The sequence below is a fragment of the Mobula hypostoma genome, chromosome 21 (genome assembly GCF_963921235.1).
Source record: "Mobula hypostoma chromosome 21, sMobHyp1.1, whole genome shotgun sequence".
Classification (NCBI taxonomy): Eukaryota; Metazoa; Chordata; class Chondrichthyes; order Myliobatiformes; family Myliobatidae; genus Mobula; species Mobula hypostoma.
The window spans coordinates 15,570,647-15,588,512 of record NC_086117.1 but is presented as its reverse complement, the minus strand read 5'-3'; the positions used below and the strand labels follow the sequence as shown (position 1 = coordinate 15,588,512).

The 17,866-nt window shown below is 41.1% G+C and overlaps 1 protein-coding gene across 4 annotated transcripts in view; it reads left to right on the top strand.

Moving 5' to 3' along the window:
* LOC134359616 (netrin-G2-like) overlaps positions 1 to 17,866 on the top strand; it is a 139,693-nt gene that overhangs the window by 113,265 nt on the left and 8,562 nt on the right. For 3 of the 4 annotated variants that reach the window (XM_063073110.1, XM_063073111.1, XM_063073109.1), the window contains one exon: positions 16,904 to 17,071. The exons of the other annotated variant lie outside the window; for it this stretch is intronic. In XM_063073110.1, coding sequence (XP_062929180.1) covers positions 16,904 to 17,071 — 168 coding nt within the window. The remainder of the gene's footprint in view (positions 1 to 16,903; positions 17,072 to 17,866) is intronic. 4 annotated transcript variants of the gene reach the window in all.

The following is a 17,866-nucleotide window of genomic DNA, read 5'->3' as shown; positions in this document are numbered from 1 at the left end:
CGGGCAGAGACCTTTCATCAGGACTGGAAAGGGAGGGGCAAGAAGCCAGAATAAGAAGGGAGGGGAAGAGTACAAGCTAGAAGGTGAAAAACCAGGTGAGGGGCGAGGTAGGTGGTGAAGTGAGAAGTTGGATGGTGATAAGTGGAAAAGGGAAAGGGTTGAAGAACAAGGAATCAGTTAGTACAGGAGAGTGGTCCAATCACGAACTAAACAAAATCTGCAGATGTTGGAAATCCGAAGGGTTTCAGCCTGAGATGTTGACTGTGTTCTTTTCCATAGATGCTGCCTGGCCTGCTGAGTTCCTCCAGCATTTTGTGTAGAGGAGAGTGGATTAGTATTGTTAAATGTAAAAGGGTAAATTGGTTTATTATTGTTTCAGTGAAAACTGTGATCCATTCAGTTGATTTGAATGATCCGTACAGATCATTTCATTAGAACTGTGCATTGAAGTAATGTAAGGGAAAACACTAAAATTATGTAGAATAAGGTATTACAGTTACAGAGAAAGTGCAGTGCCAGCAGGCAATTTACATTTAAAAGAGTAGAATGATTATAATGGACATAATAAGTACGTCTGCAGAGAGTCGCCACATACAGTACCATCTGCTCAAACAGAGCTGATGTTTGGTGAACCCAGAACCTGATTTCTAGAAGCTGATGTTGGTAGAGAGAAGGCAAATCGGCAGGGTGTTAGGTGTGAGATTTGTGATAAAGGGAGAAAGTTAGATTACAAAACTGCATTCAATGGTCACTTTATTAGGTACACCCGTGCACCTGCTTGTTAATGCAAATATCTAATCAACCAATCACGTGGCAGCAAAACAATGGATGAAAGCATGCAGGCATGGTCAAGAGGTTCAGTTGTTGTTCAGACCAAACATCAGAATGGGGAAGAAAAGTAATCTAAGTGGCTTTAAATGGAATGATAGTTGGTGCCAGACGGAGTGATTTGATTATCTCAGAAAGTGCTGATCTCCTTGGACTTCCACACACTACAGTCTCTATAGTTTGCAGAGAATGGCATGAAAAACAACAAAAAAAAAATCCAGTTCTGTGGGCGAAAATGCCTTATTAATGAGAGAGGCCAGTGGAGAATGGCCAGATTGGTTGAAGCTGACAGGAAGGCGACAGTAACTCAAATAACCACAGGTTACAACAGTGGTGTGCAGAAGAGCAACTCTGAATGCACAACACGTCAAAAGTGGATGGGCTCCAGCAGCAAAAGATCACAAACGTACACTCAGTGGCTACTTTATTCGGTTCAGGCCATACCTAATAAAGTGGCCACTGAGTATATTTTAAAGTAAGGAACATTTTTAAGAACAGAATGATTGAAACTTGAAATGTGAGTGCCCATTGGTTAAGAACAATCAACTATGGTTATTGGTTAGGGTCACTTTGCAAGAATCATGATTTGTCACAAGCAGAGTTAGAGATGTCAGCTCCTATCCTTCCAGCAGCTAATGAGAAACACTTCCCCGAATAATGATTATTGGTAAAAGTCTCTAAAAAAGCACCAGTCATGCTAATTGCTGGACAGGTTTCTTTAGCTTGAGTATTGCTCAGCCGTCTAAGCCAAATCCCTTGATTGTTTATATGCTTAGTGCCGAAGGAAGAAGTAATCGAGCTACCTCTGTCATTGCGATTGGCCTTCGTGTGATTGAAGGAAGCCTCTGCAATACTAAGCCTTGCGTTCTGCAGTGATTTTAACAAAGACCCAGGCTCCTGTGGAGCTGCACTAAATCGCACACTGTTTGCAACCTTGAATGCAATGTGCCAGTCATAGTGGCAGTAGTGAAGGACACATCAATACAAATTTCTTTTAAAAAATCAATGTTAAATTATCTCTTTCCTTAATGCAGATTCACATTCACAAGCCCGCAGAAAGGAAGAAAGTTTTAATGGCAGTGGAACAACTCTCCTTGCCATAAGACCATAAGACATAGGAGCAGAATTAGGCCTATCAGCTCATTGAGTCTGCTCCGCCATTCCATCATGGCTGATCTATTATCCCTCTCAACCCCATTGTCCTGCCTTCTCCCCATAACCTTTGACACCCTTACTAATCAAGAACCTATCAATCTCCACTTTAAATATACCCAGTAACTTGGTCTCCACAGCCATCTGTGGCAATGAATTCCACAGATTCACCACTCTCTAGCTAAAGAAATTCTTCCTCATCTGTTTTCTAAAGGGACATCCTTGTATTCCGTGTCTGTGTCCTCTTGCATTGAACTGATCATGACCATTGTGGGCAGTTCCATGCCAGTAAGATCTCAGGATCCCAAAATGATGAGTTGAGCTGAGGGGCCTGTTTCTGTGTTCGATGTCTGTATGGCTCTATGATCGCTGGACTAAGTTGGGTCTTCAATCTCAATTATCTGCCATTTGCCCAAGATTAATCATCAAAATGCAAAACCGTACAAGGAAGGACAGGGACAAGAAATTGTTCTGGTACTTCCACATAGAAAAAGTACAAAGGGCTGGAAATGCCAGGGAGTAATAACAAATAGAAGACAAAAAAGAGTGGTTACTAGTGCCTGTAGGCTTTCAGCACAATCTCAAAACTTCAGGTCATATAAAAATAAAAGTGTACAAAACTATGAAGAGTATTAAGTGAGTTCAGGAGCATTAAATAGGGTAATAAGTTAGGTATATGGGGACCAGATTAAATTTATTGCAGAGAATCCTGATTGAAAATCAAAACAAAATATGCAGACGCTGGGAATCTGAGATAAAATCAGAAAACGCTGGGCAATCTCAGCAGGTCAGGCAGCATCTGCGAAAAGAGAAATAGTTCATGTTTTGGGTCTGATCCCCTAAATGTGGGCTTTTCTTACTGCTGATGGCCCACGAACCCAAAACTTTAACTGTTTCTTTTCTCACAGATGCTGCCTGACTTGCAGAACTTTTCCCAGAATTTTGTGCTTTGATTCCTGAAGTTTTCCAGAGGATGGTGGATCTGTGGAATTCATTGCCACAGACAGCCGTAGAGGCCAAATCAGTGGGTATACTTAAAAAGGAGGTTGATAGATTCTTGATTAGTTGGGGCATCAGAAGTTGCGGGGAGAAGGCAGGAGAATGGGGTTGAGAGGGAAGATGGAGTGGCAGAGCAGACTTGATGGACCGAATGGCCTAATTCTGTTCCTATGTCTTATGGTCTTATGGTCCTAGAATTTGCAGGGAAAACAAATTCAGATGAAACATACACTCAAAATTAAAATTGTAAAAGGACACAACCAGACGTATTTGGGGATATCAAATATCGAAAGCTACAGTACATTCATAAAGCCATGGTTAAAAATAGTGATTGCCTAAAAGAAAGAAGGAATGCTGAACTCATGTAGATGATAGAATGTTGCTGCCTGTTTTGAGTAAGGTTACTTTAAGAAGGATGTGCAGTATGAATTAACTATGATGTCATCAGGGCATTGAAGGGAGACCAATGAAACGGAATTGTTTTCCTGGAATAAGATAAACTGGCTGGTGGTGTAGTGGCATCAGCGCTGGACTTCGGGGCGAGAGGTCCTGAGTTCGAATCTGGCCAGCTCCCTTGCATGCTTTCCATCCATGCCTGGGTTGAGCGTCAAGCTAACAACTCGACCTTGTTAAAAAAAAAACAAGGAGAGGGATGGTTTCGCCAGGTTTCAGATGGCCAAGACACACCATACGATGAGGAAAAATAAAACTTGTCATGATGGCGCCCTGACGACTCCACCAGGAGTTAAGGGTGTGCACACACACACACACACACACACACACAATCCTGAAGGGAGAGTTTGTTTGATAAGTAAATTTTCAATAGAGCAAGTAAGAAAAAGGAACATAAATTTAAGATCAAAGGAAGAATAAAGAGCAAAACTTTAGAAGGACAGGCACAAACCTTGACATTTTTTTTGGAAGTAAGGAAAGGTGTTAAAGAATTGAAAAATAAAAAAAATAAAGGTAATTCAATAGTTGGTGTCTGGACAGATAAGATAGTGAAAGCTCTGGGTACCAGTGAAATGGCTTGATTTGTGGGTAATGGGGCGTATGTAATCCTGAGGTCAAGATTGAATCATTCATAATCTTATTCAAAAGCAAAATAGAGTTGAAGGGCTAATTAGCCCATTCCTGCTCCTTTTCCTTATATTCTCATGATACTGGTACAGTTGAGAAAGAGCCTGTCAATAAGGCTATTTTTTAAAGAAATCAGTTGGATTTCATTCCCAGATTCCTGCAGAAAGGAAAGAATTAATGGCAATGTCAAAACAGAAATAGTAACTAAGCCTATGGATACTCTCACTTGTATTAGTCCACCAGTAGATTCACCAGAAGGAACACTGATCAATTCACTAGTCAAATTGGCCACTAAAACCATCAATTTTCTTGGAACAGTATTCATCAAGGAACTCAACTTCTTGCTGTCCATTCCCTGTCCATGATGCTTAGTGTATTCCCTGTGCTGAACCATATTCCTTCATTTCTCGTCAATAGCACAACCTAACTTCGAGAATTCTCCACAATTAAGTGTGTAAATAGCAGTTATCAGAAGACTCGAGAGCTGAATTTTCCTCAAAATTGTTCATCAATCTGCCTCTGTTCTGCTTCATTGAAAGGAGAAATCATTCCTCGTCTCGATACAGGGGCCAAGAAGAGTAAGTCTTCCACATGGGTCATTAATAATTAGTATTAGTTAGCATGGACCAAAATTACTAACTAGTAATAGTTAGCATAGAACAACAGTTAACAGTTATTATAATCTTAAGCAACTCTGATTTTAAAACTAACTATTTGTTATCACTAGTTATTTTGGAATCAAAGTTTCCTCTGCATAGTTACTAGTGATTCCACCTTTTTTTAGTATTAGTTATCTTTAGTGAACGTAGCCTTTAGCTCTAGTAACTGAGACAACTACATTTGCAACGTTATTAGTGGATTCTAACCCACCTTAGAAATTGTGCTTCTATTTCTTGTTAAAGGACTTGTACCGATTGCTGAGCAAGGAGTTAAAAAGGGTGAGTTTATCATTCTGGTTAGAATAACTGAGACCCATAGTGGTATCTACCAGTTATAAGTGAAAGCCTGCTAGTTTCCATGCTCTTTGACAGAATTTAAAACCCGTTACGTGTAGCTTATTCAAGGTGCAGATAATTTCTTCTGCTTTATATTACCTTCATTAATTTTACATTGTCCCTTGAAAGCCAGGTCAGAAATGGAACATCATCAGGCAATTCCACCAAGGACATCATCACAGCCATGCAGAGCTCCGTGCCTGTTCAAAGTCTGCACCCACACAACCCCAGCCAGAGCCACTACAGTTGAATGCGATTATACCATTTCAGTGTTGTGTGGCCCCACTGAGATCAGCTGACACCCTATAACCCCAATTTTCTTCTTTTTAATCATATCTCCATTCCCTTTATACTTTTCAAATTCCAATTTCTCTCAATGGTCCAATCCAGATTCTGCCAAAGAGTTAAAATGCACTATATTTGGGTCTCTTCTAAAGGTTATATGTATATTTTGTCAAGTGATCAATTATCTGTGATTTATCTGCATTCTTGGAATGTATCAACCATACGCAACAGTGACCCTGTTGCTAGGTGAGTTCCCTGTGGATATGCAGCCAAGAATAATTCTCTGAAGGAAATGTTCCCATACAAAGTCAACTTACTGGACTGCTCTGCAAGTCTGACTAACATCTTATACACTTCTCCATTACTACACAATCATCTAACTTATACACTAAGTACAACACCATTAGCTATTCTGTGACTAAGTCCTACACAATTTGCTACATGTACCTTATGATAAAAACTTTTAAATGCCTTTTGATCCCTTTACATGGCTAAATCACCAATCATTCGGTCATCAAGTGTAATATAAATTTTAGCAATTAAATTGGTTGCAGAGATGGTATTAGTTAATTGAAGTCATCAAAAGATAGTTGGTTTGTGGCAAGACCTGTGTTTTGCAATACTTACATTTTACAAAGTACTAATACGGCATAATGAAATTGTTTTGGATTAGAATAGGCAGATTAAAACCTGACTGCGTGTGTCCTAAATTGTACTATCACGTTCCTCTGTCACTCGTCCCAAGCTGTGTTATCCATACTAGCTTCCAGTTAAAATGTTCAACCACTTTCAAACAGTTTCAGTGCCTCTCCCCTCCCTCCAACTTCAGAGATCTGTACTCCTCCATTTTTGGCCTTCTGTCCTTACAGCACCCTTGGCAACCAATTCCTCCCAGAACTTTCCAGTCTCCTTCCCTCTTAAGTGTGGTCCTTAAAGCCTACATCTCTGACCAAACTTTTGGTCATCCCTTTCTGTGCTTTGCTGATAATGCTTTTCTGGGTTACTGAGGTCTATATCAGTGGTGCTATATAAATGGAAACTGATTCTTGTTAATAATTAAATATACTGACAGAAATTCAAGTAGAATATATTTTAATTTAGTGTAATTACTTAGAGAAACCATAATCCTTTAATGTGAATTATGAGATTGGATTGCCTAGTTTGCAAAAAAAAAGAGCAATAGCTGCTTCTCTTGTGGAATGAAATTATCTTACTGATAGAGTCTTCAATTTACAATGCTCGTACCTGACACACTGTATCTATATGACGGTCCACTGCTTGTTTACAAGGAGGACAGGGATCAGTCTCCAGACAAGGAATCAAGAAAGGTGAGATTATATTAAGTTATTGATTCTGACCAGTGACATAAGCACAATAATTATTTGTTCTAAATCTTAATTTTAAACATAGATTGATCTCCTAGATACTTAGTATTAACAGAGATGTGTCTGAGTAGCCACTCAAGTGAACATCTGATAACAGATGTTTCGGCTAAGTGAATGAAAATGGAAGATTTACTTGTAATAACAGTTAATGGATTCGTTTCCTTCTGAAATATCTTTAAGTGAGCAGTTTTATCCACAAAGCGCAGTATTCAGCAGGTTTTCTCTCCTCTGGGTATGAATCTCATGGCTTCTTATTATTGCAGATCACTTTATATTCAGTGGGTAAAACCTGAATACACATTTTCAACACACCGAGGGTCTTGTTCTCCCCAGTGGAATATTTTTCTTCTACAAAGTATCTCACCCTAATGATCTGACTCTGAAACGACTCTGTTCACTGCTAGGGGATACCTTGACGATTTGCCACTGTCTGGTCATGAAGAAATCAAAGTTACACGGTAACAAACATGAAGCCCCTGGATAGTTAGTTTTAACAGTGCTCTATCTGTAATAATGATATACTCAATTGTACAACAGATACTTTTCTCTGCCTGCACCTCTACACTAAATAAATCAATTACCCCTCCGTAGATAAACAGATCTTACTCCTTTCTGCCACATTCAATCATTTTGTTCATGTACATTAGGAGGAAAATCCCTCACTGACTCCTTCGTCTACCGCGTTGCTGGTGCTGTATGAGGTTCCACACTGGAGACAGAGGCTCAGGCTTGTTGAACGATCAACAGTGATATGCGACATGAGAAGGTCATGGCCTACACTATGAGTAATGAAGGGAGTAGATGCAGGGCAGGCTGAGCACTATCCCAGGAGACAAGTTCATTGACAAATTAATCCCTGCCTCTCAGATTCTTTCCTAGCTCCAGTTCCTGCTGATAATATGAATGCCTTCTATGAGCACTGGTGCATCTTATAATGAGCAATGGTTTTTCTTAAAAGGGCACCAGACATAATCTCGCATTTAAAATCCTAATTCACAGATTCACTTTGCCATTTTCTAAAGTGGCTTAAATGGTCTAATAGACATTTGTAATCACTTAAATTAAATATGGAAATTACTACATTTTTAACAGGCAAAATCTGCTCTGATATACACGGAGTCATAATATTAAATAGATTGGTTCCTGTGACTAAAATAACAAGTTAAATTATTACTACATTTCTGTCAACTGAAATTAAACCTAAGATTCCATTTCTTATGATTGGTAAAATTAAAACTATTTTCTAGAATTGAAGCAAGTGTAAACTGGCATAATGTGTATATTTTTAGATTTTGAGATTTACAGCGCAGTAACAGGCCCTATTGACCCAATGAGCCCACACCGCCGAATAGCACCCACGTGACCAATTAACCTACTAACCCGTACATCTCTGGAATGCAGAAGGACAGCAGAAAACCCAGAGGAAGCCCACGCGGTCACAAGGAGAACGTACAAACTCCTTACAGACAACGGCGGAATTGAACCGGGGTCACTGGCGCTGTAATTGTTTTCTGCTAACCACTGTGCTACCGTATAACACCAGTTCATAGGCACATCGAGGAAGGGAGGAGGGTGGTGCAATGTTCTTTTGGTGAGGTTCTGTGAATATATAAAATGTGAATTGGTTACAAATCAGAAAGCCCTGCATTCACTGAGTTACCTGATAATAAATGCTTATCTATTCTGTTTCAATTTAGAGACCTTCAGGAGCAATGGCAATTAGCTGTAGATCATTTAGAGCAATCCCTGAGGAATTGGTTTGTTTTTCATGGGTGACACAGATTCCATTAAGTGGAAGGGAATGCCATAGATATACCTGTAGAGAACCGATACGATGGCACAATTACCCAATCCCCAGAGGATAACTGGATAATTGCCAGTAGTCAGCATCTTGCCACACGAGAAATCCAGAGCGACAAGAACAAAAGTGCCAGAAGATCTCATTAGATCAAGCAGCATCTGTGGAGGCAAAAGGATGATCAAAGCCTTAAATCCTGATCCAGGGTCTTGACTTGAAATGCCAACTATCCCTTTGCCATCACAGATGCTATCTCATCTGCTAAGTTCTCCTAGTAGTTCTTTCTTTTTTGCTCCAAATTTTGGCATCTGCAGTCTCTTGGGTCCTAGTTCACCTAAAGATTCCAGCTCGATAAGGCGGTTAAGAAAGCTTATTGAATGCTTGCTTTTACTAGTTGAGGCATTAAGTTCAAAAGTCATGGCGCTATGTTGCAACTTCATAAAACTCCGGTTGGGCCACATCTGGAGTATTGCACACAGTTCTGTTCACCCCACTATATGATGTTGAGGCTTTGGAGATGGTGCAGAAGAGGTTTACCAGAATGCTGCCTGGCTTAGAGGGCAGGTGCTATCATGAGAGGATGAATAAACTTGGGTTGTTTTTTTTCCGGAGTGCCAGAGGAAGAGGGGAGATCTGATAGAGGTGCATAAGATTATGAGAGGCATAAATAGAGTAGACAGGGAATATCTGTGTCCCAGGGTTGAAATGTCTAATACCAGAGGGCATGCATTGAAGGTGAGAGGGGGTAGGTTCAAGGAGGATGTGAGGGGTAAGTTTTTTGCTCAGAGAGTAGTGGATGCCTGGAATGCACTGCCTGGCATGGTGGTAGAGGCAAATAAATTAGAGGCTTTTAAGAGATGTTTGGATAGGCACATGGATGTGAGGAAGATGGAGGGATATGGACGTTGTTTAAGTAGAAGGGATTGGTGTTTAGGTATTTTTGATTTGCTTTTTAGCTGGTTTGGCACAACATTGTGGGCTGTACTGTTCTATGTTCTAAGCAGTATTCTGAGATGGAAGTAATGGTAAACAATACTGTTACAAGTTACCCATCAGTGTAACAAGCTGGTTGACTCAGGGGTATGAGAGCTTCTGATGAAGTATGCTTAATAGTGGGAAAGAAAAGTTTAGCAATTAAAGCTGAATTTTCCGATTTATAGTAGATCAATATTAAACATGGTAATATCAGACCATTCCGAGTTCACTTATTCCCTATATCATTGTAATCTCAATCAGACACATAAGGATTAGTTCTGAGTCATCTGTGGGATAAGTGCTTGCATTACACCACTTTGTGCTTCAATCATCTCTCCGTTTCTACTCCAATAGGCAACTATTGTCACAAACTAAAGTGTGCAAGCATGCTTTAGAACAGAAATCAGGAGGAATTTCTTTAGCCGGAAGATGGGGAATCTGTGGAATTCATTGACACAGACAGCTGTGGAGGCCAAGTCACTGTGTATATTTAAAGTGGAGGTTGATTGGCTCTTGATTTGTCAAGGTGTCAAAGTTATGGGGAGAAGGCAGGAGAATGGTGTTGAGAGGGTTAATAAATCAGCCATGATGTAATGGTGCAGCGGACTCAATGGTCTGAATAGCTTAATGCTGCTCCAACTGTATGCCTTACAGTCTCAGTGCATGTAATTTCCCCCAATTATTATATTGAACTTTAATTGACTGCTGCCTTTCATGTTAGATACTTGGTGACGCCATGTTGCCTCGTTGGATACAGGGAAGAAGCAACAATATGCCAAGCTGAAACAGTTCTTGTACTGGTGGGAATCACTGACATAAATTTTAGATGCTGTCAGTTAAATCCAATCTGCTCTATCAACCTGTCAGAGTGAATTGCAAAGCAGAGTGGAAGATGCAGAGCCTCTCTGTAACACAAGTTAAATTGCATGTTTAACTGAGAGATAGTAGGTAAATGTGTCAATTTAGTGCAGTTTTAAGATGCACTGTTTATAAAATTGATAAGATTAATAAGACAGGAATAGAAGTAGCCTAGTCTAGAAGGATGTCCAATATGAAATCAAGCAGCTATTAGGTTTCATATTAAAGCAGGCATATCTCATAAAACTGTCCTTGCATCTCCCGGGCTGATTTAGGGGAGGTCACAGTTCTGTCACCCTTAATGACAAATGGATCAATTAGTAGTCACCAGCAACCTTGACCCTGATGACAGGCTAGAGGCTCTCAATAATAATCATCCAGATGTCCCACAAATACCTGACTCTTCCCCAGAGTCACCGGTTTCTCTTTTGGTGGCCACTTTATGAGGTACGCCTGTGCACCTGCTTGTTAGTGCAAATATTTAATCAGCTAATCATGTGGCAGGAACTCAATGTACTGAAGCATGCAGACATGGTCAAGAGATCCAGTTGTCGTTCAGACCAGATATCAGAATGGGGAAGAAATGTGATGCAAGTGACTTTGACCGTGGAATGATCGTTGTTGTCAGAGGAGATGGTTTGAGTATCTCAGAAACTGCTGTTCTCCTGATGCTTTCACACAGAATGGTTTTAGAGTTTTACAGAGAATCGTGCAATTTAAAAAAAAAACGTAGATATAAGCATCCAACAAGCAGCAGATATGAGAGCGAAACCCCCTTTTAATGAGAGAGGTCAGAGGAGAATTTCCAGACTAGGTCAAACTGACAAGGCGACAGTAACTCAAATAACCACGCGTTACAACAGTGGTGTGCAGAAGAGCATCTCTGAACACGCAACATGTCGAACCTTGCAGTGGATGGGCTGCAGCAGCAGAACACCATGAACACACACTCAGTTGCCGCTTTATTAGGCATAGAAGGTTCTGTACCTAATAAAGTGGCCACTGAGCAAATACACGATTGAAATCGGAGATGCCGCAGAGTGAAGCATGTCTGTTCTAGTCATAAATATCGTTTGAGTGCAGGCTTTCCATTCGTTTTTAGAAGCTCTTCTATGAGCAGAATCTTACAAACTACGTTGATTAGGTGGCAGTAGCCAATACTGAGGGTTACACTTTCTCCAACGACTCACTTAAGCCTGTCACCTGTACTGGGGCATAGGCTGCCGACAGCAGCTGGACAGAGACCCCTGTCCTGGGCCGGTCTTTCAAGTTGTCCCCAAGAGCAGCCCATCTTCTTCGTGCGTCCTTCCTCTCCCAAGTAGCCCAACTTCTTGGAGCTTCTGTTGGCTTTTCTACGGCACCGGGTTTTGCGGGATGGGGTTGTTAGCCCCATTCCACCTCCGCTCCTTTCGCAACCGAGCTTGGGACCGTCCGTGGCGAAGTTAATTCTCTCAATCATTGCCAATCACTGCCAATCATTCCGCACGATCACACTTAGGACTGTCCGGAGAGGTAAATAATGGGCGGTGCGACCGACCTCTCCCGTCGTGTACTTTCGCCCATAGTCAAAATTATCTTCGAACTCGGGCATGGTGCCAGAAATCAGGCGGTAGGGGACATCAAATGGCAAAATAGACAGGGAAAGGTCGGACATAGTTATATTAATGCGAGGATTCAGGAGGCTTAAAACACTCCTGACATTTACCGCAGATCCAATCTGCTAAATGATAAATAACAAAGCATTAAACCGAAACGTTTTGATAAACTATCAACAGATTAACACTTGGAAAGGTGAAGGCGGGGATATTTAGTCTGCCTCCTCGGGTTATTTTAAACAATTAGACTTTTCAGTTACCCCTTTAAATGGAGAATTATAATTATTAACATTTTAATAAAGCCAGTCTTCATTGCACTAAATGCAAGCTCCCGTCTTTTGTTAAAAGCTGCATCTTAAACGTGAGATGGGTTCGGCTACAGGGTAAACGGAGACGTTAGCCCTCTCAAACTATTGTGAACATAGGACTTACGATTTCCTACCTGTGGTGTTGAGCGATTTTTTTTTTGTGTCGACGTAGATGCCACAGTTTCTTAAAAATACAGAATCCGAATCAAATACCGAAAATGCTGGAAACAGATTCAATCCAATCAGAAAGCACGAGTACATCCGGATTTAGTTTAAACTCTCCCCTTTCAGCCCCAGTGAAAAATCCCTACGCGAGTTGCTTAGAACACCGGCTGCCTCTTGTCCGCTTTTTAGATTTTCTTATTGAAAGAAAAAGTTAAATCTCTTTTAAATGTAGCAGAAGTGATTTTCCCTGCGAATTGCACGGGTAATGATACAAATTAAAAAGTACAAACAAGTTACACATCGTTAACCGAATTATATGTACTTCATTAATTGTATTTCTTTAAAAAACTGTGGAATTCGTTGCCACGGGCAGTTGTGGTGGCCAAGTCTTTATGTGTATTTAAGGCAGGAGTTGATAGATGTTGTTTGGTCAGAGCGTGAAGGGGTGCAGGGCGAAAGCAGGAGATTGGGTCTGAGAGGAGAATTGGACTAGCCATGATGAAATGGCGAAGCAGACTCAATGGGCCAAATGGCCGAATTCTGCTCCTATGGTCTAAAAACGTGCTTCTTCTAGTAGAACAGGTGACGTTATAATTTAATGAACCCTGGAAGCCGCCACCAGTTATTTATTACGCGCTGAGTAGGCTTGGGAATTTGACACCGGGGTTATAATGCTGCTACAAAGACAAAATGAAGAAACCTTTTATATTTCTAAATACTCGGGGAAAGTAGGGATAAGTAGCATTTTTTCATCCGTGGTCCGTTGATAACGACTACTTTGTTGTAATCTGGATTTGTTGGGGATAATGATTATCAAATTCATAAATTGAACCCTGAAAAGTCCGTTCGGGGATAAATAAACGTCTCTGCGTATTTTAGAAACGATGGCCTGTTTTATTTTAAATAAATGTCCGGAAGGATTGGGCATATGCAGTAATTACGTTTGGATTCACGCCCAAACATGGTGTATCTTTATCGTAAAGTGTTCGCTCGAGTGAAGCTCAATTCCGGTCGGAAGATGTAGCAAAGTTTCAGAAGTTACTTGTTCCTCACTTAGTTTGTGATGCACGTCGGTATTAACACCCCAACGCCCCCCCCCCACCACCCTGTTGTGAAAGGCAATTAAGTTCAAAGGGCCAAGGGTTTGGCACCCTAGACACGTGGCCCAGCCTGTGTGTAGAATGGTAAATCGCATTGTAAAATCTAGTTTACGGAACATGGTAATTTATTCAGCAAAAGAGGAATAATTAAGCACAGTATTTAAATTTCAGTTTTGTCCCGTTAAATGATGCCATGTGATGCTGATGCAAGTGAGCTTTTCCCATTTACTTATGCATATAACGATAAACTCGAATGTGACTTAGCATTTTGTGCGTCATGTTTACAACACAGGGCGTGACCATTCAGCCGATTGTGTGTTTGCTAAGACTTAATCGTGCAGTTTTGCGATGGTACGAGACCACTGAAGCCGCGGTGTTCACGTTATCACTGAAGATTATTTTTGCCAACTCCGCTTTCCAGATCCCCGCTCATTTGTACTCCCATTCATTTGAATCAAACCCACCTACAAGACGTTCGCTTCGCCAGATCTCTGCCCTGGAAAGTACCCCAACAATCTTATTTTCTAATATCTTTTCTCTTAATCGCGAATTATCTACCGCTTAATAGCTCTCACGTCTGTTATTCCTGCTGCCATATATAGCCAGTGGACTGTTGATTTTATTTCCGGTTATTTACCTCACCTTGCCTTAAAGCATCACATGCGGTGATAACAATGGAAGGACTTTTTGTTTTGACTTTTCAAGCACCAGAAAAAGTGAAAAAATTACCTCAGTCGCAACCAAGGTCAAACCCAGAAGCAACCCAGGGGAGTGTTAAAGGTAGGAAAGTAATTAGAATAGTCGATATTGTGTAGTCCACGTATACTGGAGCAGCGTTTGACACTGCATCATTTACATTGTCTCACAGTTATTCTGTGTGTTAGATTTTGTTCACTTCCCCCCTTCTATTTGCAACTATGATCGGTAGCCAGTGAATATTAGGGCGGTCTAAATTTTAGACCTTCATTTCCATTCCAACAGGCCATAAGTCATAGGAGCAGAATTAGGCGATTCGTCCCGTCCACTCTGCACCGTCATTCCATCATGGCTAACTTACTATCCCTCTCAACCCCATTCTCCTGCCTTCCCCTGTAACCTTTGACGCCCTTGCTAACCAAGAACTTACCGACCTCCGCCTTGAATATACTTGGAATATACTTTGGCCTTGACAGTCACCATGAATTCCACAGATTATCCATCCTCTGGCTAAATAAATTGCTCCTCATCTCTCTTCTAAAGGGAAGTTCTTCTGTTCTGAGCTGTGCCTTTTGGTGCTAGACTACCCAACTATAAGAAACATCCTCTTCACGTCCACTCTGTCTAAGCCCTTCAATACTATATGGGCTTTACTGAGTCCCCCACCACCCCCTAAACTCCAGCGAGTACAGGTCCAGAGCCAACAAACGCTCGTCTCGCGTTAACCCTTTCAAGTCCGTGAACCTCCTCTAGACTAGCTAACCATAACTGAGGTTATGGGTGTTTCCCAGCAGGTCAGATGCAACAAATCATCTCATACTCACTTTGTGCCATCATTTCTAAACCAGGAACTTTATTTTTAGCAGTATGGTCAGGTTTAAATCTGAAAAGGCTGTGAAGTGACGTGATCACTGATGGACTGTTCAAGTGGCCACTGTTTTATTCTTGATTGCCCCCCCCCCCCCCAACCGGGCTTTCCTACTTCAAAACCGAATTGTCCTTTAATTTCTTGAAGAAAAATTAAAAACAGTTTGAGGCTCAGCTTCACGCACCAGGGAATCTTTCAGACCACAGTGTTCTTTGTTCCTGAGCCAGCTATGGAACTATAAATATATAGCCCAAAAGATATAGACAAGGCTGTGAAGAATACAGTATTCTGTATATGTTATACAGCACTGTGCTAAAGTCTTAGGCACCCTAGATTTTTTATACGCTTTCAAATGGTACGGCCTCCACAGAGCCCTGATCTCAACATCATCGAGGCTGTCTGGGATTACCTGGAGAGACAGAAGCACTTGAGATAGCCAAAGTCTGCAGAAGAACGGTGGCGAGTTCTCTAAGATGCTTGGAACAACCTACCAGCCGAATTCCTTATAAAACTGCAGCATAGTGTACCGAAGAGAATTGAACCAGTTTTAAAGGTGGTCACAACAACTATTGATTTGATTTAGTTTTTTTAAAACACCGATTACAGCTCTTTATAGTAATTTTTGATACGTAGACACTTTTCATTTCATTATTTTTGAAAGTACCTTTGCTTTACAGATTTTTTTTGCATGTGTCCAAGACTTTCGCATAGTACTGTATATATTATGTGCTTGGCAATCTAAGCAATGAATTAGAATACGCAACAGAATACATTATGTGCCCCCTGGGCTTTTGATCATCCGAAACCCTTTATTTATTCTGTTTGAAACAAAGTATGCCTGTTAACCGAGTAATGAATTGAGCGTCTGAAGATTGAAATTGCAAGTGACTGTTTTAGAACAGCAAGTTGAAAATTCTGCTTGTGGATTTGATTTTTGCCTGGTGAGAGACCCAGTGAAGGTAAGTGGTTCATCCTCTGTTTTTGTCTCAAACCTGGTTCTGTATTCCCCCCCCCCATGAAAATGGAAAGGAATGGTGGGAAACAACTGGTCGGAAGGATGGCGGCCGCTCTCAGTTGTCCCAGGCCTGATTTCTTCCTGATCTCTTCTACTCTCTGTCTCCTTCCTCCCTCCCCAAGCCAAACCATCTCACTGGAGTTCCTGCCATTGTGAACGGGCCCTATTGTTAACGCAAGAGGTTCTGCAGATGCTGAAAATCCAGAGCAACACACACACAAACTGCTGGAGGAACTCAGCAGGTTATGCAGCTCTTATGAAAATGAGCAAACAGTCAATGTTTCGGGTTGAGACCCTTCATCGGGATTTTACCAGCTTTGTCATCAACCAGAAGATCATCTATTCATTGTGTCAAACAATTATTGGTCTTCATCTTCCCGGAGTGCACTGCCTACAGATGGAAAAGGCCGCCCGCAACGTTGTGTTTGCTACGTGGGGTTTAAACTTAAACTACTGCTTTCAAAAAGGAACACTGTGGAAAAATTTACATCTTTCGTTTTATTCTGTTTCATTTTTTTAAAGTTCATTAATTATTTATTTCACCATTCTTTCGATGTTTCCTATGCACTGAATACTTACACAAATTCATTACATTTATTTTGCAAAATGTCCTATTTTGGAAACAAGCTGGTTCGGAAATTGAGATTCTTCAGAATGTGCAGATCAGCATTTTTGTTTTAAGTTGTAAATTACCCCGTTTCTATCCCTATAATTATTATCAAGAACTAGCTGTATTGAAGTTACACTGGTTCTGATTTATCTTCATCTTCCTTCCTTCCTTCTCTCCACTTTCCATTTTAGACTGTGAATGCTACGGACACTCCAATCGCTGCAGTTACATAGAGTATCTGAAGATCGTGACTTGCGTTAGCTGCAAACACAACACCAGGGGGCAGCACTGCCAGCACTGCCGACTGGGCTACTATCGCAACGCCTCTGCTGAACTAGACGACGAGAATGTTTGTATTGGTCAGTACCAGAGACCTTAACTCCAAGCGGATTGTACAAATTTCTTTTCAGCCTTCAGTCTCTAACAGCTCTCGTCTCAGTTTACAAAATACTCCTTACTGGAAGTTGTGTTGTTTTCTCTGGAGTGTTCGAGCTTCATAAAATTACGAGATGCATAGTTAGGGGGCAAACAGTGAGACAGAAATGTCAAAGAGTGGACATCCAAAAGAGAGGAGAAAGTTTAAAGGGGATGTGCGGGACGAGTATTTTTACAAAGAGGTGGTTGGAACGGGCTGCTAAGGAGTTGATAGAACAAGATACGAAATTGGATTTAAGACTATTTTTGATTGACATGTGACCGTGCAGGAAATGGAAGGATGTGGAAAGTATACAGGTAGAAAAGACTTAGTTCAATTTGGCATTGCTTTCGGCACAGACATCCCGAGACGTCTAGAAAGGTCTAGGTAGGGTGGACGTGGAGAGGATGTTTCCTGTAGTGGAAGAGTCTAGGACCAGAGGGCACAGCCTCAGAATAGAAGGGCGTCCCTTTAGAGAAGAGATGAGGTATTTATTTCTCAAGAGGGAGGTGAATTTGTGGAAACCATTGGGTATATTTAAAGCGGAGATTGATAAATTCTTGATTAGTAATGGTGTCAAAGGTTACGGGACAAGGCAGGAGAATGGGATTGAGAGAGATACTCACTCGGCCATGATCGAACAACGGGGCAGACTCGATTGGTTAAATGCCCAATTCTACTCCTATGCCCTATGGTCTTATGTCAAGAGGTCTGCACCTGATTGGATTCGGTTACAGCT